Source organism: Protopterus annectens, chromosome 8.part0 (genome assembly GCF_019279795.1).
Source record: "Protopterus annectens isolate FY-2018-M chromosome 8.part0, PAN1.0, whole genome shotgun sequence".
NCBI lineage: Eukaryota > Metazoa > Chordata > Ceratodontiformes > Protopteridae > Protopterus > Protopterus annectens.
In genome coordinates, this window is record NC_056741.1 from 1,223,622,783 (window position 1) to 1,223,647,769 (window position 24,987).

The 24,987-nt window shown below is 43.7% G+C and overlaps 1 protein-coding gene across 1 annotated transcript in view; it reads right to left on the reverse strand.

Annotated features, from left to right (window-relative positions):
* The window catches only part of LOC122809319 (rho guanine nucleotide exchange factor 3-like), a 278,435-nt gene that overhangs the window by 9,985 nt on the left and 243,463 nt on the right, over positions 1–24,987 (reverse strand). Inside the window, exon 9 of the mRNA XM_044080719.1 lies at positions 22,903–23,092. Coding sequence (XP_043936654.1) covers positions 22,903–23,092 — 190 coding nt within the window. The remainder of the gene's footprint in view (positions 1–22,902; positions 23,093–24,987) is intronic.

Below are 24,987 nucleotides of genomic sequence, written 5' to 3' on the forward strand. Positions count from 1 at the left end.
CTAGTGACATAAGGGTTTACTTTTAAGCTGTTGAGCTTATCTATGATGCCTGAGTGGGGTATTGTGTCGAAGGCCTTAGCCAAGTCCAGGTATGGTGTATGGACTGCTTTGCCCTCATCAATGGCTCTAGTGACTGTTTTGAAAAAGTCAATCAGGTTTAAAAGGCAGGATCTGCCCTTTACAAAGCCGAACTGGGTGGGGTCAAGTGTCTGTAGGTCCCCTATGTCTCTGTTTATGAGTTCCATAATGATTCTTTCCATAGCTTTGCAGACCAGGCTGGTTAAGCTTATGGGGCGGTAGTTTCCAGGGTCTGTAGAGGCACCACCTTGTGGAGTGGGACCACTGTTGCTGTACGCCAGTGTTCAGGTACATATCCCGGTAAGGCTAAGGTTAAACAGCATTTTTATGTGTGGGTTTAGCTCCTCTTGGAGTTCACGTAACACGCAACCCAGGATACCGTCAGGTCCCATTGATGCTGTGTTTTTTGCTTTGTTTAGGGCGGTTCTCACTTGGACATCTGAGATGACAGGGAGATTACATTCAGCTGGGATAAGTATTTCTTCTTTTGGGGGTGAGGGAGGGGAGAAATTTGCACTGAACCTGTCAGCCAGAATGTTGGCAATATCTGTGGGTTCAGTGTATTTTATGTTGTTGTGAACCAACTCTGAGCATATCTGAGGGTTTCCAGGTTTCTAACATAGCTGAAGAAGGCTTTGTGGTTATCTTTAGTGTCCTTAGTGATTTTTCTCTCAAAGTTGGCCTTGGATGTTTTTATGAGAGAACGTAGTTTTCTGCTAATGTTGATCAGAGATGTCTTCCCTTCATGGGATTTTGCTGCAGTAGCTTCCTTCTTTTGTTATACAATTTGTTTATGGCTGAGGTCCACCAGACAGGACGCTTACCTTTGGTGGAGAGGGACTTGGATTTATTTGGGATTGCATGATCCATGCATTCTTGGAGATGTCCATAGAAAGTATTTGTGAAGGATTTGGCATTGTGGGATGTAGTATCCACTGGCACAGTGGGCTTAAAGGATACCATCTCAGTCTTAAGAAGAGTGAAGTCTGCTTTTGAGAAGTTTTTCACTGTGGTCTTTTGTGTCGGGGGTGGAGGTGGGATATGAATATCCAGGGTGATTAGTTTGTGGTCAGATCTCACTAGTGAGGGGGTATACCTCCGGTGTGGAGCATTTTGTCCCCGTGTTTGTGATGATCAGGTCTAGTATATTATCTCCCCTAGTGGGAGAGGTGACTAGTTGTTCCAGTGCATTTGAATTTATGAATTCCAGGAACCTTTGGGCTAGGGTATTAGGGCTAGAATAATGTACCCAATCTATGTTTGGGTAGTTGAAGTCTCCCAGTATGATGGTATTTTGTGATACATTCATATCCTCCAATGTCTTCAGGAAGGCTGAGTGGGGTTCTTGAGATTGGGAGGGTGGTCTGTAACATGCTACCAGTTGTATAGCAGTTTTGCCTATGGTTAGTTGCACCTGTATGGTCTCTGATGCTTCATGTGTTGCTACTAACCTGGAGGTGTGGGTGTCCTTGATGAATATGGACACTCCCCCTCCCTTTGTGGTTCAGCCCGGTTTTGGGGCCAAAAGCATGATACGAGGTATAGCCTGGTAGCGCTGGGGTGCTCTCAGGAGCCTTGAACCAGGTTTCAGTTACTGCACAGACGTTGATGTTCTCCATGCTGAGGAGTGCATCAAGTGCCTGCATCTTGAGATTTAGACTTCTGGCGTTGAGAAGCATTACCCTTAGTTTTTTCCATTTTGTTTTCTAAGGAGGTGGGTTTGTCTTTTGAGCCTTGCCTAAAAAAGGCACTATGGGGGGTGGCAAGAGCCTTAGCCAATATCCGGTAGCCCAGTGGTGACAGGTGTAAGCCATCCCTTGCGAAGCAGCGTGGCTTGTCCAACATGTCATCCTAGGCAGACAGATATTGGACCCCCTTAGAATGACACCAGTACTTGAGCCAATTGTTAAAGCTGATCATCTTGTCTTTGTATTGTGGTATCATTCTTGGTGAGGGCAAGATGCTGCTCAGGGTCAGGGTCATACGAGCCTGGGCTACATAATTGGAGAGCTCCTCTATGTCTCTTTTCATGTAGTCCAGGGAGGTACGTCTCAGGTCATTCACACCAGCATGGACAATGATGGAGTCATATTTGTACTTGCTTTGGAGTGACTTAAGTGCGTGTGTTATGTGGCGGATCCTAGCTCCCAATAGACAGCTCACAGTCACCCTCTTTTTGTTCAGCCTGGTCAGCTGGACATCAGTGTGTCTGACTATAGAGTTACCTATTACTAGTGTATCAGGCAAGGTGTTTGGCCTTAAGGGCTGTGATTGGTTGACACACTGATTTATTGAAGTATGTGTTGCATGTGTTTTGTTTTGAGGTGGTGGATTTTTGGATGTCTGCTTTGGGAGCCTCTGTTGTTTTGGTAAGTTTTTTATTAGAGCCTCCGAGTATGTTATGTGTTTGGTTTGCAGTTGTGGTAGGTCTATGTGGGACTGGGATTGTTGTGTGTGTGGTTACCATCTCCTCCTGTCTGGTCATGCCAGCCCTGAGTTGAGGGAGTTCAGCCTCCAGTTTGGCTATATAGTTGCATCTCTCACATGTATTTGTGTTTGTTGGGAGGAGGAGAGGGTTGTCTGTGTACATGAGACAATTGTAGCATTGTCTCAAGATACCCAGATTGACCAGCTGAACTGGAGAGGACGCCAGTAATCTACCACTCGACATGCTAGAACAGTATAAGGGAGTGCTGTACCTTTAAGAGAAGTCGATATTCATAGGGGTGGTAAGTAGATGTAGTGCTTTACTTAGTATGAGAGTGCTTACTTAGTAGAGAAGTATTGAGAACAAGTACTAGGCTTATAATATAGTGAGTAGTCTGTTTGTACTAAGAGTAGAGCTTCCTTAAGGGAAAATTTGAAGAGCAGACCTGGCGGAGCCAGAAGAAGTTTAACCTTGTTTAACCGGCGCTGCGCTATGCGCACAACCGTGCAAAGCCGTGCAAATGCGGATTTTAAACAGTGAACTACAAAAGAGCTAGAAATGGTCCAAAACAACCAATTACTACAGCTTCTTGTGCTGAGGTCACTTCCTACAGGGACAGGTAGGCTGCTCAAGGCTCCCCACTCCCACTGGTGAGCAAAGAAACTTCCTTCTATCCAAGTAAGGTAATGGACAACACAGGAACTACACCACAGCCCAGAATACAGCAATGCCTGTAAACTGGTCTAAACTAGTCGAGGAGAGGCGGGAAAACAAGGAATATTTTTTGTTTTTTTGTTTTTTTTTTTGATAGAAACACACAGAAAATGCAGAAACAGTGATAAATCAGTTACACAGGCTAGCACACTTTAGTGGGCAGCCTCCACAGTTAAATTAAACAAACAAACAAACAAACTTTCGATCAAATTCGACTAAAATGTAACTTTAAGTGCAGATTTTAAAATAATGCAGCAAACAGTTAAAAAACAGTTCAAGCTAGTTCAGGGTAAGCTACAGAAGCTATTCCAAGTTTTCTTGATTGGGGGTGGGGGTGAAATGTGGATATCCAGAGTGATTAGTCTATGGTCTGATCTAACCAGCGAGGGTTTGACCTCTGGTGTAGAACACCGGTCACCTATGTTGGTGATGACTAGGACCAATATGTTGTCACCTCTGGTGGGGGTGTTGACCAGTTGATCCAGGGCGTTCGAGTTTATAAATTCTAGGAAGCGCTAGGCAAGGGAGTTAGTACTTGAGTAGTTCTCCCAGTTAATGTTTGGGTAATTGAAATCACCCAATATTAGGGCATTTGGTAGGACCTTCATATTTTCCAGTGTCTCCAGAAATGCGGAATGGGGGTCCTGGGTCATGGTTGGTGATCTGTAGCAAGCTACAATTTGAATTGCAGTTTTGCCCATTGTTAGTTGCACATGGATGATCTTTGAGGCATTGTGCTGTGCCACTAACCTGGAGGTGTGGGTATCCTTGATGAATATGGATACACCCCCACCTTTTGTGTTTCGGTCCGGATTCTGTGGCCGAAAAGTATGGTATGAGTTATAGCCTGGTAGTGCTGGGGTGCTCTCAGGAGCCTTAAACTGAGTTTCTGTTACTGCACAGATATTGATGTTCTCCATACTGAAGAATGCCTTGAGTGCATGCATTTTGAGGTTTAGACTTCTGGCGTTGAGTAGCAGTACCCTCAGTTTTTGATTACTTGTGCTATTTACGGTGGTGGGTTTGTCTTTTGAGCCTTGCCTAAAAAGGCACTATGGGGGCAGCAAAAGCCTTGGCCAGTACTCAAAAGCCTAAGGGTGACAGGTGCAAGCAATCTCTTATGAAGCAACGTGGCTTACCGAGCATGTCATCCCAGGTGGACAAATACTGGATCCCCTTTGAATGACACCAGAAACTTAGCCAATTGTTGAAATTGATTATTTTTTCTTTATACTGTGGCATCATTATTTGTGAGGGCAGGATGCTACTCAGGGTCATACCAGCCTGGGCTATGTGATCAGAGAGCTCTTCCATTTCTCTTTTCATGTAGTCCAGGGAGGTATGTCTCAGGTCATTTACACCAACAAGGAGAATGACAGAGTCATATTTGTACTTGTTCTGGAGTGACCTGAGTGCTTGTGTTATGTGGTGGATGCTGGCGCCTGACAGGCAGCTAACTGTAATCTTCTCCTTGTCCAGCCTAGTTAGTGGGACATCACTGTGCCTGACTATATAGTCACCTATTACTAGTGTGTTGGGTATGTTATTTTACCTTAAGGGCTGTGATTGCGTGGCACACTGATTATGTGAAGTATGTGTTTCATGGTTTGTGACAGGGTGTGGAGGTTGCTTGGGTGTCTGCTCCGGAGGTCTCTGTTGCTTTTGCAGATTTTTATTTAGAGCCTCCGAGTATGTTTTCATGTATTTATGTGTGTTATTTGCTGGTGTTGGTTTAGTAGGTCTATGTGAGACTGATGGTGTGTTGCAAGTATTTTCCTTCTCCTCTTAACTGTCAGTTCCAGTGTTGGGTTGAGAGAGCTTTGCCTCCAGTTTGGCTGTATAATTGCATCTCTTGCATATCTTAGTGTTTGGTGGTAGGAGGAGAGGGTTGTCTGTGTACATGAGGCAGTTGTAACATTGCCACAAAATGCCCAGATTTACTAGCTGGACTGGAGAGTACACCTGAAACTGCCCTTTGGACATGCCTGAATCAGTGATAATGGCAGTTAATCAGTGCACACTTGCATAGTGTGGGCCCCAATCAGTGAACGTTCTAGCTAATCAGTGTACACATACATGCTGCAGGTCCCAATCAGTGAAAGTGGCAGCTAATCAGTGCATACATGCATGGTGTGGGCAACAATCAGTGATGGTGGCAGCTAATCAGTGCACACATGCACACTGCGGGCTCTAGTCAGTGAAAGTGGCAGCCAGTCATTGCACACATGCATTCTGCAGATAATCTTACCACAGTAACAATTAGGTATGTGCATTGGGGTGAACAATTACTTTATAAACGTATTTGCAATGATGATGTTTATATCAAGACTGTGTACTTATAATTTACTGCAGTGAAAAGTCTGCCTGTCCTGTTTGCAGTTTGGCAACGTGTCACAGAAAGTACCTCCTGCACAGTATGTGCTGTATAATAATGCTAAGGAATTTCAAACTACATAAAGTATGGGAAGCTGGCGCATATGTGAAAATCTTACCCACAGATCCTATTTGCCATTAACTTAAACTAAGGGCTCATACCTTGTGTAGGGTCAGTGACATCTATACACCATATGATGGGGCAACTTGTATAAGCAATGTTGCTATAAAGCTTGGTCTCTGACAATAAAGGAGGCCCTAAAGAAGAGATATTAGAATAGTTACATAGTATGTTTAAAGTATGATGCAGCAAAGTGTGCCCAAAGGGGAAAAGCAAACATTACAGTATAACTGGAGCAGCTGACAGAGCCTTACATTAGTAGGCTGTGCTACATAATTAATGGAAAGGCAGGCAATGAAAACTATTACTCTGTGACAATAACATCATTTTAAGTTAGATAAGATTACAGTAAATAACTAATAAAAGAATGTAATGCCATTACCAAGTTGCAGAGATTGAATACAGGACAGTTACAATGTCTATTTCCTAATAGGTTCATAGGTTGGTACTCAGCTATCTGCCCGAAGGCTTATATTAGCCCAGCCACGTTGTGCGGTATTCACCACCCCTTTAGTAGTTCCCTAGATCCTTGTACTAGCAGCTAGTACCCTTGGCCCCTATCTAGTAGTGCTGTTGGTGTGATCCCCGGTGTGAACTTTCTATTACCCATCCACTCATCAAGGTTCCCCTTGAAGAGTGATAGTGAGGGGCACTGTCTTATGTAGATCGGGACCCTGTTCCTTTGTAAGGGAAGTCTCTGCGAAGGGAATCTATCCCTCCAGCATGTTCTATGTATTGTTGTGTTGAGGTTTATATCCCTAGAGCGTGTAGCTCGAGTAGATTTGGTTTTGCTAAGATGGAGCATGTTCAACAATTTTGGGTTGGACATGGCTCTGTACGTTAGACAGAGATTGCCTCTGAGAAAGCGGTATGCAACAGAGAACAGTCTTAGCTTTTCCAATCGTGCTGCATAGGGCAACTGTTTGAGGCCAGTAATTCTCTTGGTTAGGTACCTCTGTGGTCTCTCCAGCTGCTAGAGATGTCTAGCCAGGTTCATTCCAATTGGTGCATTGTACTCAATAATGGGTCTGATGAGGGAAGAGTAGAGGGGCACCATTACATCCTTAGATCTTGATGCGAACCCTTTCATGATCAGATGGGTCACATAGAAGGATTTTCTAACCACTTTGGCAACATGGTTATCAAAGGAAAGCTGGCTATCTACTTGGGTCCCTAGATCCCTTATTTCTTCTTCAGATTTCAGGGAATTACCTCCTATGTTGTAGTTTGCAGGTACTCTGTTTTTTCCAAAGGGGATTACTATGCATTTTTTTGCATTTAGCTTGAGACCATGACTTTGACACCATGCATCAGTCTCATTTAGGCTCTTCTGTTGGATCTCCATGTCGGCCGGAGACTCTATTATAGCACCCAGTTTGCAGTCATCTGCAAACTTAGTCAGCCACAGCCCTTCCGTGCTTGCCTGTACTTCTGAGAAGTATATGCCAAACAGGAGTGGCCCCAGGACAGAGCCCTGAGGCACACCACTCATTACTGGTCTGGATTCGGACATAGATTCTGCTACTCTTACTTTATGGGATCTGTCTGAGAGCCAGTTTGCGATCCATCTTGTGACGTAAGGGTTTATGCCCAGGCTGGTGAGCTTATCAATAATACCCGAATGGGGAATGGTGTCAAATGCTTTAGCAAGGTCAAGGTAAGCCATGTGTACCTCCTTTCCCTTGTCTATAGCCTGAATAACTGTCTCAAAGAAATCCACCAGGTTCAGGAGGCATGTTCTGCCCTTGACGAAGCCGAACTGTGTGGCATAAAAAGTCTGCAATACATCAGTCATAGACCAGTGGTATTAAGGTACAATACAGGATTAGTTATATACCAACAGGAATGTTTTGGGCTATAAGTGAACTGCTACACAGGCAAACAATTGCAAAACACTCAAGTAACTTTTTGCACCCTAGTGGCCTGTTAAATGGTTTACAGATTAAACAAAATACTTTCTATACACATTACTATTACATAAATATTTTAGCTCTAATTAACTGAAATTCAGAGCTAATCTGAAATCATATCTTTAATTCATGTTGATTTATATATTTTCCATGTACGATATTATATCATGCATATATTATAATGAGAGATTTATAGACGGGTATTCCATATCTCTTAACTTTTTTGCACAAGATATTTAGACAAAGCCAATAATAATGGGTGGTAAAAGGCCCAAAATCTGCGACAGATTTTTGATATTACTCTTCTTTTTCTTCTTTCGGCTTTTCCTGGTTAGGGGTTGCCACAGCGGAACTCTGATCTGCTAATGATTGGCAGTAGATTTTTATGGTGCCGAGGTGCCAGCCTGACACCCAACCTTCAATGAAGGCATGCCCATTCACACATGTCTTTCGACCGCCTCTCCACCGCGGGGAGGACATCTTTTTTGCATCACCTTGCGTTTTCTAAACAATAATAAGCATGAGACTACTGTCTGGCATCGTTTACTGACTGTAGTCCTCTGTCATTTATTAGAGCATGAAACATATTACAAGGGACAAGACAAAAATATGATGCAAAATCAGGGACAGTTGAGAGGTATGTAAGTAATTCGGGAAGCACTCATTTTCACTTCAAGAATACCTTTACAAGATCTTAGCAGTTGCTTCTTTTTAAAGCCATGCTTTACCTTATTTAACTACTGAACTTTGTACATCCAACCTTGAAGTGGTTATCTGCATTTTTTATAAGTTGTCTGCCCAAGAAGGTGTTAATAAAAGGTGTTTTTATAAAATATAAGTTGACATTCTGACCCTGTTTTGTATTGTTGTTAACTTTATGTTACAAAAAGAGAATACATCAACTGCTTGTAAATAAATAAGTAAAATACAGGATAAAACTGAATTATCCCAGACAGTATCTAAGCAAGTTATGGGAATACGATGAAAATCTACAGATATAATGTTCTGCTTCAGTCAAATTAATAAAGACATCCAGCTGTATTAGTGAGAAGGGAGGTGTATGTTGCATCTGTAGGGAACTTACTGGAACAAATTTCATAATGAGCTCCCTACCCATGCAGGAATAGATAACATGTCTATATTCTACATATCCTATGACTCTGCTACATAGTAATTAAACTTTATAGGTCTTGCATGGCTCTGAATCTAGAAACAATGATAGTCTTCATTCTTCATGTACGCAGGGATTTTTCCCTTCTCTGCAGCAGACCAACCTGAAGATGCCCAGTGAATGACAATGGCATTCTTGTAGCCCTGTGTCAGGTAGCATTCTGGCACTGCAACTTACCTCAGACCATGCCAGTCTGAGGGCTTATTTCAGAATTCTCCATTTTACCCTAACGTGGTCATTTTAAAGGTAAGTTTGATTGGTTGTTTGTTTGCTTAGTAATTTATTATTTGTTTATGTTTCCAATAATGTCTTTTTAAAAAAAATTAAAATGTACAATACCTTAGAGTTTCTGTTCCACATGTTTATGCATTTGACTAGGTAAGTCCAGGTTGTCCTGAGTCAACTGGTAAGTATTAGCAGGGATGTTGCTTTTGTATTTTGCTTAAAAATACCAGGAAATCTCAAATATGGACTTAAGTATTAGAAATAATATGAGATTTTCTTGCAATTTACATTTTTAGGTCACAATACTCATTTAGCATAATTTGTATTTATTCTTACATTTATAATTTGTAATGCTGTTGGTTTGCTTTATTGACTTTATGTGCTTAGAATATGCTTCCATTTTTAATTAATTAAAATAAAAATTACTATTTTCTGGGGAGTAAGTCTCACACCATGTGGGACTTCACACTCCTCCGTACCCATTTACTTATATATACTAACTCCAAGGTGTGTCACCCATGCACTGGCCCAGCAATCAAGGAGCCTCAATACTCATCACTAACACCAGTGAGGGGCATCCACATTGGGAGGGATAACAAATACACACACAGTAAAGTACAATTTCCCTTAAGAACACATTGAGATCACAGTCAGTCTGGGGCTGGTTTCTCCCTTTGTCTCCAGATCCCCAATAAGACTCCCCACTGGCACAGCTATAGGGTCCAAATCACAGCCTAGTGGTCAAGCTAAAACCTCCAGCACCCTCTCTGTACAATACCTTCATGTCCCTGCCCAAGCAGCTCACACACACACACACACACACACACACACACACACACACACACACACACACACACACACACACACACACACACACACACACACACTTTAAGATTTGATTTAGATACAAACACACAGACACTCCTGGAGAAGGCTGCACAGGTTCTCCAGCTGTGCCCCTTCCTTTCAGTCTGTAAGGTAGTACCAGCTGCCACCAACCACTGATATCAGCTACTAAAAAGGGCCTTATCAAAGGGTGTCCAATTATTACTGTGCAATTTTAATATCCAAATGGTAAGTGTGACTGAACAGCAAAGCTTATTGGAGTGGCTTGGCCAGTATCACTATATACATGCAATGTACTCTAGAGCTTAAATTATCTCTACATAAACCAGCCACAGTTGAAAGTTTTAAAAATATTTAATAATAAATAATAAGAACACAAGACAATTCTTCTTACTATACAGTGCTAGTCAAGAGTTCAGAGATCACATGAAAATGGATAAAATAATACAGTAGAATAGTTCTGACATCAATACAGAAAACAACTAGTCTAATCTTCCTATTTCCTATGATGGAGATAAACCACTGGGTGCACTTCCCCTCTGAAGAAATCTGGCTAAGTACACCCCCCACCCCATGGTTCAAAGCATCCACCTGCACAACAAATTCTTTGCTGTAATCTGGACTGGCTAACACAGGGGGTGCTCCTAAAGCTTCTTTAAGCTTTTGGAATTCCTGCTCACATGCTGTGGTCCACACTACCTTATCTGACCTGTTATTCCTTGTCAGGTCTGTGAGGGGAGCAGCTATGGTACTATAACTGGAGATGAACTTTCTGTAGTACCCTGCTGTCCCTAAGAATGCCCTCACCTGCTTTTTGGTAACATGTGCAGGCCATGCCTGAATGGCTTCCACTTTGGCAGGTTCTGGCCTGATCTTACCACTCCCCACTCTATGTCTCAGGTAGGAGACCTCTGCCATACCTATCTGACATTTGCTGGGCTTAATGGTCAACCCTGCCCTCTGTAGTGTGCCCAGCACCTCCTTGACATGTTGAAAGTGCTCTTGCCAGGAATGGCTCTAGATGGCAATATCATCTAGATAAGCAAGGCCAAACCCTCCTGCACCTGCTAGGATGTGATCTACCAGCCTCTGAAAAGTTGCTGGGGCATTTTTCATCCCAAAGGGCATCTTTGTGAACTCATACAATCCAAAAGGAGTCACAAAGACTGACTTCTGTTTAGCACTGGGAGTCAAGGGCACCTGTCAGTAACACTTGGTAAAATCAATGGTGGTAAGATACTTAGCACCACCCAGCTGCTCTAAGGCCTCATCTGTCCTAGGCACGGGGTTAGCATCTGACTGTGAGTGACTATTTAATTTCCTGTAGTCCACACAGAACCTGGTGCTGCCATCCTTCTTTGGCACCAGCACTACTGGGGAGGCCCAGGGACTGTTGGACTCTTGAATTAACCCTAGTTCCAACATTTTCTGTATCTAGTCCCTCAAAGTCTGTTTGACTCTCTCAGGCACCCTATAAGGGGCCTGCCTAATAGGCCTTTGGGATCCTGTATCCACCTGGTGCTGCACCAGGTGGGTGCACCCTGTTTTCCCAATGAACATGTCCTCAAACTCCTGTAACACTGCTCGGATTTCTCGAACTTGGGTAGGAGATAGCTGCTGGGACATTGCTACCCCTTCCACTGAGGTGTCAGTCCGAGCCTCACTGAGGAGATCAGTCACCAGATCTCCCTCAGACTTCTCCTGCAAGCCACTGCTAATACTCAGCACAAGGGCTTCCCTATCATGGTAAGGTTTCATCATGTTAACATGGCACAACTTGTGCGCCTGCCTCCTGCCTAACAGTTTCACCATGTAGTAACATCACTTACCTTTCTTACCACCTTGTAGGGTCCCTCCCAAGCTGCTTGCAGCTTTTTGTGTCTGACAGGAAGGAGAACCATTAACTGCTGCCCTACAGCATACTCTCTAGCTTGAGCATTCCTGCCATACCATACCTTTTTCTGTTGTTGGGCTTCTGCCAGGTTCTCCTGGGCAAAATCCATGAGTTCCCTGAGCCTTGTCCTGAGGTTTAGGACATATGCCACAACAAACTCCTTGTGAGGTTCACACTCATCTTCCCACTCATCATGAATTAAATTTAGCGGTCCCCTCACCCTATGCCCATACAGCAACTCAAAGGGTGAAAAACCTGTGGATTCCTGGGGAACCTCTCTATAAGCAAACAGATGGGGCAAATATTTGTCCCACTTCCTGTTAAACTGGTCTGCAAATGCCCATAGCATGGACTTGATTGTAGAGTTTAACCTCTCAACCAGACCATTATTCTGCAGATGGTAAGGGGTGGTCTTCAGGTGCTTCACCCCACATTACTTCCACAGACAACCAGCAGGTCTGACATGAAACTGGCGCCTCTGTCAGTCAATATTTCTTTTGGGAAACCTACCCTGCTGAAAATCTCTAACAAAGCATTTGCCACATTTTCTGTCTGAATGGATGACAAAGCCACTGCCTCAGGGTATCTTGTAGCATAATCTACTACCACTAGGATATACTTTTTCCCTGTGGAACTTGGGGTACTCAGAGGCCCCACAATATCCATAGTTACCCTCTGAAATGGCTCCTGAATCACAGGTAAAGGTATCAAAGGAGCTCTCACCTTGTCTCCTGTCTTGCCTACCTTTTGGCACTGCTCACAGGTCCTGCAGAACCCGGTTACATCTCTGGAAATTCTAGGTTAATAAACATTCTTCATAATACATCTCTTTGTACGTTTTATGCCCATATGACCTGCAAAGGGAATATCATGGGCTATGGCTGGAAGCACCAGATGTTAGGCTCTAGGCACTACCAACTGCTGTACTCTCTCTCTCACCTTCTAGCCCTCCCTTAGGGGTCCACTCTCTATACAGTAACCCTTTGTACCAGTATACAGATATCCCCTTCCCTTGAGAATCAGGTCCCTCAAAAGCTACCTCTCTCAGGTCTTGCAATGTAGGGTCTGAGAGCTGAGCCTGTCTCAACTCTCTATTTGTAACCCTCCCCAGATTCCCTTCCACAGGAAGTCTGGTATTCTCTGACAGCGGTGCCTCACTGTCATCCTGGGTACTACTATTCACCTCTACCCTTGCAGTCCCTCTGTCCAAGGGAATATCAGTACCCACAAGCAGCTGTGGCTCCCCTTCAGTCTCACTACTACAGTGTAGCTTCCTCCCTGAAGTAGCCACCACACCAGTCCTGACTGCAAGTATACAGTCTGCCTTGGTCTACCCCAGGCTACCAGACACACAAGCTTGTCTTGAAGCATGACTGCATGTAACAGCATAAACACATGGTACTACCTCCACAACCACATCTGCAGGATAGTAGTTTAGTACCCCTGTTGTCTCAAGACAACCTACTACTGGTGTTTTGTCTTTCCCACTTACTGGCTCTCTCACCTTTTGTTCCCCACCTTGCCTCCATGGACATCTGTATGCCACATGGTCCCACTGGTTGCATTCAAAACATTTAACCCTAGGTCCTGGATGTGTACCTGGACTAGTGGCTTACCCTGCTACTGGCAGATTCTGTTGAGGAAGTCTGGGCTGCCCACCATGGGTTCCTTTAGATGCATGAGCAGTATTGGGGGAAACTTTCCTGTGCAGGGATGCCCTGCTTGCTAGGTATAGATCTCTCTCCTTCCCCAACTCATCGGAAGTAGCACATTGTCTATCAGCTAACTAGATCCTCATGTCCTCAGGCAAAGTGCTAAGGGTTTGTTCCCTCACCAAAAGGTCTACCAGCCCTTCAAAACTGGTAACCTGACATCCACTCACCCACCTATTAAAATAAGTGCTCAGTTCAGTAACATATTCACACACACTTTCATCTGCCTTGCATCTATGCTCACAGAACTTTTTCCTGAAAGTTTTAGGTGTAAGCTTAAAGAATTCTAACAAACAATTCTTAACAGCAGTATAATTAAAACAGTCAATGTCAGACATTTTGGGCAACATAGTTACAGCTTTACCATGGAGTACAGGGGTCAGGAACCATACCCAGAGCCTTTGGTCAACATCATACTGTTTACATACCCTCTCAAGCATATGAATGAACCTATCAAAATGATCCCCCTCTGTAAACTGTGGAAGAAATTTACTGATGTTTATGCTTCTGGGGACCATAGATTCATAGGTTCATAGGTAGATACTAGGCTATTGGCCCTAGGGCCTATATAAGCCTAGCCAAAAAGGTACCCTGGCTTTCGCCACCCAAGAAAATGATTTTCCTGTGCCCCTGTTGAGCAGAGCCACAGAGGTGATCCCCGGGGTGAATTTCCTATTTCCCATCCAATCATCAAGATTTTTCTTGAAGAGTGCTAATGAGGAGCTTTGTTTGATATAGATAGGTAGTTTGTTCCAGAGTATGGGAATTCTCTGGGACAGGAATCTATCCCTCCAGCATGTTCTTTTTATTGCGGTGACAGGATTTAGGTCCCTAGAGCGTGTAGCTTGGAGGGATTGTGATTTCTTTAAGTGGAGCATGCCCAACAGTGCTGGGTTTAACATAGCTTTGTAGGTTAGGCAGAGATCGTCTCTGAGTAGGCGATATGTGACAGAGTAAAGCTGGAGTTTTTTGAGATGGTCTGCATAGGGCATTTGTTTGAGGCTGGTAATCCTCTTTGTGAGGTATGTCTGTGGCCTTTCCAATTGCTGTAGATGTCTTGTGAGGTACATACCAAAAGGGGCGTTGTACTCTATAATGGGTCTAATGAGTGATGAGTAGAGGGGAACAATGACCTCTTTTTTCCTGGATGAGAAACCTTTTGTGATGAGGTGTGCCATGTAGAAGGATTTCCTGACCACTGTGGAGATGTGATTATCAAAGGAGAGACTACTGTCCACCTGTGTCCCAAGGTCTCTTATCAAGCTTTCAGTGTTAAGTAGACTACCACCTATGTGGTAGCTCATTGGTACAGAGTTTTTACCAAAGGGGATGACAATGCACTTTTTGGCACTGAGCTTGAGGCCATGGTTTTGACACCAGGCATCTGTCGCGGTGAGACCCTTTTGTAGGATGTCCACATCATTAGGAGTTTCGATTATGGCTCTTAGTTTGCAGTCATCTGCAAACTTTGTTAACCAAAGACCTTCTGTGTTAGCCTGTACTTCAGAAAAGTAGATACCAAACAGAAGAGAACCCAGGACTGAAACCCTGTGGTACTCCACTTGTCACTGGTCTGAAGTCGGATTTGGAGTCTGCTGCTTTCACAGTGTGGGTTCTGTCAGTGAGCCAGTTGGCAACCCATCTTGTGACATAGGGATTTATACCTAGTTTAGTTAGTTTATCTATAATTCCAGAGTGGGGAATGGTGTCAAAAGCCCTGGCGAGATCTAGATAAGCTGTGTGAACCACCTTACCCTCGTCTACGGCTTTGGTGACTGCTTCAAAGAAGTCTACCAGATTTAGGAGACATGATCTGCCTTTTACAAACCTGAACTGGGTGGTGTCCAGAGTTTGGGGATTACCAATGTCTTTGTTTATAAGTTCCATGATGATACACTCCATGGCCTTGCAGACCAGGCTCATTAGGCTAATGGGGCAGTAGTTCCCGGGGTCCGTGGTGGCTTCCCCTTTGTGGAGTGGGATAACCATTGCTATGCACCATTTAGTAGGCACAAAGCCTGAGGTGAGGCTATGATTGAACATGGTGCTTAGGTGGGCTGCCAGTTTATTCTGTAGTTCGTGTATAATGCACCCTGGGATGTTGTCAGGTCCCATGGATGCTGTGTTCTTGGCTTTGGAGAGTGTGGTTTTTACCTGTGCAGCCATGATTACAGGAACTTTGAATTCTTCCAGTATAGAGATGGGCCCTTTAGGGGGTGAGGGGGGGGGTAAAGTTAGCACTGAACCTGTCTGCCAGGATGTTGGCAATATCAGTTGGTTTTGTATATTTATTAACATTGTTCTGTAACTCAGAGCAGATCTGTGTGTTGCCATTGAGATTCGTGACATAGCTATAGAATGCTTTGTGGTTGTCTTTAGAATCAGTGGCAATTTTGTTTTTGCAACTAGCTTTGGAGGTGGTGCAGCTGTAGCGTTGTTGCCTCACAGCAAGAGGTTCTCTTGTTTGATTCTTGGCTGTAGTGCCTTCTGTGTGTAGTCTGCATGTCATCTCTGCAGTCGAGTGGCATTCAAAAGACATGCGTGAATGGTTGTGCCTTCGCTGAAGGTTGAGCATAGGGCTGGCAACTTGGCACCATAAAAATCTACTGCCAATCATTAGCGGACTGGAGTTCCACTGTGGTGACACCCCTAACTGGGAAAAGCCGAAAAGACAAAAAAAAAAAAAAAAAAAAAAAAACTAGCTTTGGAGGATTTTATGAGGGATCTCGGCTTCTTACTGAGGCTGACCAGGGAGTTCCTCCAATCATGGAATTTTACTCTTTTTTGCAACAGTTTCTTTCTTCTTTTGTAGAATTTGTTTATGGCAGGGGCCACCAGATTGGCTTCCTTTTTTGGAGGATAGCATCTTGGTTCTGTTATGGATAGCATGATCCATGCACTCGTGTAAGTGCTTATAAAATGCATTTGTGTAGGATTCAGCAGTCTTACCTCTATTGTCCATCTGCATGGGTGTCGTGAAGTTTGCCACTTCTGTCTTAAGAAGTGTGAAGTTGGCTTTGGGGAAATTTTTTACTGTGGTTTCCCTAATGGGAGATACTCCCTTCCTCATTATCTCCATGACTCTGGTAAAGAGTCAGCATCTCCTTTTCATGCTGCTTCTGCCACTCCTTTTCCACAGCTTCCATTTCCAAATGCCTGGCCTCCAACTCTAGTCTCTTTATCTCCAGATGGATTTCTAAGTCCTCTGCACAAAAGTTGAGCTGTCCATTCCCTGAGTGTTGTACATCTCCATGGCCAGTCTGATCATCCTCCTGGTTGGTGTTTTCTGATGCAGCTGTGACCAAAGCTGCAATCATGTCTGCCTTAGTCAGGTTTCCCTGCACCAGTCCTTTAGCTTGGCACATCTCGGCCAACTGGCTGCTTGTCAGCTTTCCATACTCCTCTGCTGACATGCTTGCATGCTCTCCCTGACTAACTAAGCTCACAAAATAAATAAATAAAACAATTGTGATCTGAACTCTGAATATTCACTGCATGACTGATTTAGAGTACAAAAACATTGTCAGTGATCACTGTACACAAGCTACAGGAATTCACTATCCACACCACTACAAGCTAATTAGTATGTGCCAACCAATTAATATGTTGTGTGGATATCCCAACACTGCCACCAATTAATATGTGATGCCTGTGCACTGGCCCCGCAATCAAGGAGCCTCACTCCTCACCATTAACACCAGTGATGGGTGTCCACATTGGGATGGCTAACAAATACACACACAGTAAAGTACACTTTCCCTTAAGAGCACACAAAGATCACAGTCAGTATGGGGCTGGTTTCTCCCTTTCTCTCCAGATCACAAATAAGACTACCCACTGGAACAGCTATAGGGTCTGGATTTCAGCCTAGTGGTCAAGCTAAAACCTCCAGCACCCTCTCTGTCCAACCAGTGCTTCATGTCCCTGCCCAAGTAGCTGACACACACACACACACACACACACACACACACACACACACACACACACACACACACACACACACACACACACACACACACACACACACACACACCTACACAATTTAAGATTTTATTTAGATACAAACAGACACTCCTGGGGAAGGCTGGCACAGCTTCTCCAACTGTGCCCCTTCCTGCCAGTCTATAAGGTAGTACCAGCTATCACCAACCACTACTATCAGCTACTAAAAATGCCCTTATCAAAGGGTGTCCAATTATTACTGTGCAATATCATTATCCAAATGGTAAGTGTGACTGAACAGTAAAGGTTATTGGAGTGGTTTGGCCAGTATCACTATATACATGCAATGTACTCTAGAGCTTAAATTATCTCTACATAAAACAGCCACAGTTGAAAGGTTTAAAAATATTTAATAATAAATAATAAGAACACACAACAATACTTCTTACTGCACAGTGCTAGTCAAGAGTTCAGAGATCACATGAAAATGTTTAAAATAATACAGTAGACTAGTTCTGACATCAGTACAGAAAACAAATAGTCTAATCTTCCTATTTCTAAGATCAATCACAGTTCTAAAATAAGCGTACATATAGAGCCAGGCAGTGCTGGTGATGTTGGATGTTCTGAAGACAAATGCAAAATGCCCTGAGTCTCTCTCTCTCTCTTTCTCTCTCTGTCCTTAAACTGATAACACAGTACTACTGACTCATTTCAGATTACATAACTTTTTTCTCTGGTTCCCAGGCTAACAGAAACTCAGAGTTTAGCAGCCCTTTTGATCTTGCACCTGGTCAGGAAACTACAGCAATAAAAGACATTATACATGCAAATTCTAGCAATTACCTCTGGTCTCAAAACAATAGCAATAATTCCTTCATTCAGACATCCTGGATCTGAGTTTTGAGATCAAACAATTATACAATGCTTGACTTATCAGCTTTCCTCCAGAAGAGTGCAATGTGGTTACATTTCTGAAGTTTCAATTTCTGAATTATATAAGTCAGTACTAAAAATTAAAAGCACTACACCCTCACTCCCCACTGGCCCTTGTTTTCAATTATTAAGGAATTCCCAATATTATTCTAGCATGTCCAAAGGTCAGTTGTCAATCTCCTCTCTGGTCCAGCTGGTGAATCTGGGAATCTTGAGGCAATGTTACAACTGCCTCATGTACACAGACAACCCTCTCCTCCTCCCAACAAATTCCAACACATGTGAGAGATGCAACCATATAGCCAAACTGGAGGCTAAGCTCTCTCAACTCAGTACTGGCATAACCAGTCAGGAGGAGAAGGAAACCACACTCACTACAATTCCAGTCTCACATAGACCTACCACGACAGCAAACCAAACACATAATCACACAAAAACATACTGGAGGCTATAAATAAAGATCTGCCTAAGCAGCAGAGACCTCCAAAGCAGACACCCAAGCAACCGCTACCCCAAAACAAAACACGTGCAACACATATCTCACAAAGCCAGTGTGCTGAACAGTCACAGCCCTTAAGACTAAACAACACACCTGATACACTTGTAATAGGTGACTCTATCGTCAGGCACACTGGCGTCCCGCTCACCAGGCTGAACAAGGAGAGGGTCACGGTGAGCAGCCTGTCAGGCGCTAGGATCCGCCACATAACACAAGCACTCAGGTCACTCCAAGGCAAGTACAAATATGACTCAGTCATTGTCCATGCTGGTGTGAATGACCTGAGATGTACCTCCCTGGACTACATGAAAAGAGACATAAAGGAGCTCTCTGAGCATGTAGCCCAGGCCAGTATGACCCTGACCTTGAGTAGCATCTTATCCTCACCAAGAATGATGCCACAATATGAAGACAAGATGATCAATTTCAACAACTGGCTTAAGTACTGGTGTCATTCAAAGGGGATCCAATGCCTGTCAGCTTGGGATGATATGCTCGACAAGCCACGATGCTTCGCTAGGGACAGCTTGCACCTGTCACCCCTGGGCTTTCGGATATTGGCAAAGGCTCTTGCTACCCCCATAGTGCCTTTTTTAGGCAAGGCTCAAAAGACAAACCCACCTCCATAGGTATCACAAGGGATAAGAAACTAAGAGTAATGCTACTCAACGCCAGAAGTCTAAACCTCAAGATGCACGCACTCGAAACTCTCCTTAGCATGGAGAACATCGATATCTGTGCAGTAACAGAAACCTGGTTCAGGGCTCCCGAGAGCACCCCAGCACTACCAGGTTATACCTCATACTTGGACCGAACCACAAAAGGAGGGGCAGTATCGATATTCATCAAAGATACCCACACCTCCAGGTTGGTGGCAAAGCACGAAGCATCAGAGACTATCCATATGCAACAGTGGGTAAAACTGCCTTCCAGTTTATAGCCTGCTACAGACCACCCTCCCAAACCCAGAAACCCCACTCGGCCTTTCTGAGAACACTGGAAAATATGAAGGTCTCTCCAATCACCATTATATTGGGCGACTTCAACTACCCAAACATAGACTGCGAGCATTACTCTAGCTCCAACACCCTAGCCCAAAGGTTCCTAGAATTTATAAACCCAAATGCTATGGAACAACTTGTTACCACTCCCACAAGAGGGGAAAACATACTGGACCTGATCATCACCAACATGGGGACTCTATGCTCCAGACCAGAAGTGTATCCCTCACTGGTAAGATCAGACCATAAACTAATCTCACTGGATATTCACATCCTGACCCCACCCCCTGCCCAGAAAACCACAGTGAAAAACTTCTCTAAAGCAAATTTCACATTCCTCAAAACCATGGTGGAATCCTTCAAAGCCCCTGGGCCTGTGGAAAATACGGCCCAGACCGCAGAATCATTTATAAACGCATTCTATGAACACCTTCAGGAATGCATGGATCATGCGATCCCAAATAAAACCAAGACCCAATCCTCCAAAGGCAGACGTCCTGTCTGGTGGACCCCAGCCATAAACAAACTATACAATAGAAGGAGGAAGCTACTAAATGATAGAGCAAAATCCCAAAAAGGGAAGGCATCACTTTTCAGTATTAGCAAAAAACTATGGGCACTCATAAAATTGTCTAAGGCCAGCTTCGAGAGAAAAATTGCACAGGACACTAAGGATAATCATAAGGCTTTCTTTAGTTATGTTAGGAACCTGGGTGGTAATTCCCAGATATACTCAGAATTAGTCCAAAATGACAAAAAATACACTGAACCCACAGACATTGCCAACATCCTAGCTGACAGGTTCAGCGCAAACTCCCACCAAAAGGGCAAATATCTATCCCAGCAGAGTGCTGCCCCCCCGACATCTCAGATGCTCAGGTTAGAGACGCCCTCTCCAAAGCAAAAAACACAGCATCAATGGGACCAGATGGTGTCCCGGGCTGCGTCCTACATGAACTCCAAGAAGAGCTAAACCCAAACATAAAACTACTGTTCAATCTCAGCCTTACTACAGGATATGTGCCCAAAGAGTAGCATACAGCAACAGTGGTCCCTCTCCATAAAGGTGGTGCCTCAACGGATCCTGGAAACTATCGCCCCATAAGCCTGACTAGCTTGGTCTGCAAAGCTATGGAAAGGATCATCATGGACCTCATAAATAAAGATATTGAGGACCTACAGACACTGGATCCTACCCAGTTTGGCTTTGTTAAGGGCAGATCCTGTCTCTTAAACCTGGTTGATTTCTTTGAAACAGTCACCAAGGCCATTGACAAGGGGAAGGTGGTCCACACAGCCTACCTGGACCTCGCAAAAGCCTTCGATACAATACCCCACTCGGGCATTATAGATAAGCTCACCAGCTTAAATATAAACCCCTATGTCACTAGATGGATTGCAAACTGGCTCAAGGACAGAACCCACATGGTTAGAATTGCTGGTGCCATGTCAGACTCAAACCAGTTACAAGTGGTGTCCCACAAGGCTCAGTCCTGGGACCTCTCTTGTTCGGTATATATTTCTCGGAGGTACAGGCCAACATGGAAGGACTGTGGCTGACCAAGTTCACAGATGACTGCAAACTGGGCCATAATCGACTCTCCAGCTGACACAAGCATCCTCCAAAAGGGCCTCATAGAAACAGACAACTGGTGCCAGAGCCATGGCCTCAAGCTAAATGCCAAAAAGTGTATAGTCATCACCTTTGGCAAAAACAAAGTGCCCACAAATTACCACATAGGTGGTAATCCATTAAGTACAGAAGAAGTCATTAGGGACCTGGGGACCCAAGTTTATAGCAATCTCTCATTTGAGAACCACGTGGCCAAAGTGGTTAGAAAAATATTTTATATAGCCCACCTAATCATGAAGGAATTCATATCTAGATCAGGGGAGGTCATCATGCCTCTTTACTCATCCCTCATCCCTCATCAGGCCCATAATTGAGTACAATGCCCCTTTTGGGATGTACCTTACCAGACACCTGCAGCAACTGGAAAGACCCCAAAAGTACCTCACCAAGAGGATCAAAGGGCTCAAACAGATGCCATATGCTGCCCGGTTAAAGAAACTCCAGCTCTACTCAGTGGCATACCGCCTGTTCAGAGGTGATCTGTGCCTGACATATAAAGCCATGTCCAACCTGGAATTAATGGACATGCTGCACCTCAGAAAATCCAAATCCCATCGAGCTCGTGCTCGAGACTTGAACCTCAGCACTGAAATAAATAGGACATGCTGGAGGGACAGATTCATAACCCAGAGGTTCCCTTCACTCTGGAATAAAATCCCAGTCCAGGTTAGGCAGAGTCCCTCATTGACTCTCTTCAAGAGGAATCTTGATGAGTGGATGGGAGATCATAGGTTTACCCCGGGTATCACTTCTGTGTCACTGTTAGACAGAGGCACAGTATACTAACCTCAAAAAATGCATAGCAAAATTAATTTAAAATGGGTGGCGAAAGCCAAACACATTCTGGCTAGGCTTATAAATGCCCTAGGGCAGATAGCCTAGTATGAACATATGAACCTATGAACCAAATTTAACATCATTTTCTTCCATTTAAGAGATCAAGCCTGTGGCTTACATTAATATTTACAAATGACAGAATTATCTACAAAATTCTGTCTAGCTAGGCTGGCAGCCTTCACATATCTTCACACAAGGTTACACCACCAATGAGAAAAATAACATCTCAAAAATGTGATTTTCTGACAGCAACACCACAGAAACAGTCCTGGTAATTCGCTTTGACACACAGCAGTTGATGAGTTGCAATTTCATGCAAACTTGATCAGCTTGATGCAACCTTGTCAGTTTTGCACTCAGACACTTGTAGGTAAACCCTGGCTAGGAGGTAGGAATATTTTTGAATTGTTCTTTTAATTATAGTCTTATCTCCACTCCTACTGTTCAGATGTAACTCCAGCCCCCCAAAAATTGTGTAATGTATCTTGTATCACGTTAACCATATGAGTCTGGCATAAATAGATAACCTCGGCATAGTAGAGATTTGTGTTTCTAAGTATACAAATACTGTAATGTACATACCACGCTCATTGTTGGTGGCAAAGGCACCACGAATTGAGCCACCCAGCCTCACTTCCCCATCTGGCAGATCTTCTAGCACCAGGTCACGAACTGGGATTGGTTGTCGGTACATCTGGTAGTGCAGCTGATCATTTTGGGTGACTGGCCGTGTTATTACAAGGATGTCCTCAAACAGAAATACATGAAGCTTCTAGAATGTTAAATAAATACAAACAATCCATTATACTTATTCATGAAGCTGGAATCTAAGAAAGAAAACAGTGTTAAACTTAACATGTTGTATTTGCAGCATTTGACTTAATATTTGTATGTCTCTTCTCAAAATATATCAGTCAAATTACTTAAAAGTTTCAGAAGTCTTAATATTTCAGTGTATTACCATGTCACACTCATTTTGCAGGTGTATGGCATATAAGTATGCATTCTTTGAAGATCAGCTATCCCTTCCAATACACACACACACACACACACACACACACACACACACACACACACACACACACACACACACACACACACACACACACACACACACACACACACACACACAAAACACACACATGCACACGCACACGCACACACACAACGCACACGCACACACACAACACACACACACAACACACACACACACGCACACACACGCACACACACACACACACACACACACACACACACACACACACACACACACACAGCTGCTAATGCATATCTTTGTAGATACACTGCATACATAAACAATATACATGCTTTAAAAGGCAGGAAAGTATTTAATATCAGTGATACAAACCAAAGAGGTAACAAGCATTATAATCTGTGAAGATTAATACATTTCTGTCCAGATAAAGCATGAATTTTCCTGTTTCATTAAAAAATCCTTTCAAAATAGCACTTTGTTTTCATTTTTAAATTATAGAAGTAACTTTGGCATTTTCTTTTACTTCAGAAAAGTAGATGCAAAACAGGAGAAGTCCAGCACAGAACCCTGGTGGACTCCACTGGTGACTGGTCTCTTTGTGGAAGTAACTTCCCCTATTTTGATTTCACACATCCTATCTATGAGCCAGTTGGCAGTCTAATGGGTGACATAAGGGTTTACTCCCAGTTTATTTAGCTTTTCTACTATGCCTGAGTGGGGAATTGTGTCAAAAGTTTTGGTCAGGTCGAGGTATGTAGTGTGTACCATTTTGCCTTCATCTATTGCTTTGGTAACCTTTACAAAGAAATCGACCATGGTGAGTAGGCATGATCTTTGATGAATCCAGACAGAAACAGATCCAGTGCTCAGAGGTTCCCTATGTCCTGATTGATTAGTTTCATGATAAGTCTTTCCATGGCTTTGCATATAAGGCTGGTTAGACTTAAGGGTCTATAACTGTCTGGGTCTGTGGAAAATCTTCTCTTATGCAGGGGAATGACTGCAGCTGTTCTCCAGTTGCTTGGTACAAAATCTGTATGGAGGTTGAGACTGAACAGTGCTGTTAGGGGTATGGCTGAATCATTGCCTCACAGCAAGAGGTTCTCCGGTTCGATTATCGGCTGGGGTGCCTTCTGTGCAGAGTCTGCATGTCCTCCTTGTGGTTGCGTGGATTTCCTCCGGGTGCTCCGGTTTCCTCCCACATCCTAAAGACATGCAGTAGGTGGATTGGATACTCTAAATTGGCCATAAGTGTGAGTCTGTGCATGTGTGTGTGTGTGTGTGCCTTCTGTGGAAGGTTGGGTGCCGGGCTGGCAACTTGACACCGTAAAAAACTCCACTGCCAATAATGAGCAGACAGATGATCCGCTGTGGCGACCCCTAACTGGGAAAAGCTGAAAGAAGAAGAAGTAACTATGGTTATTTACATAGTAACCATTGCACTCTAACTTTTTTAAGGTACAAAACATACTTATACCCATACCCATCCTCACACTGAAATTCAAAAACAGATACCAAACATGGACTGGGGCAAGCAGCTGTACTCCCTGTATCCTTCTACAGCTAATTATGATGAATCCTAGGCTGTCATACCTTATTAGAAAGGTTTGTAGGTCATTTCTGAATTTCATTTATGGAACAGTACGTGTGTTATTTTTCTTACAATATGT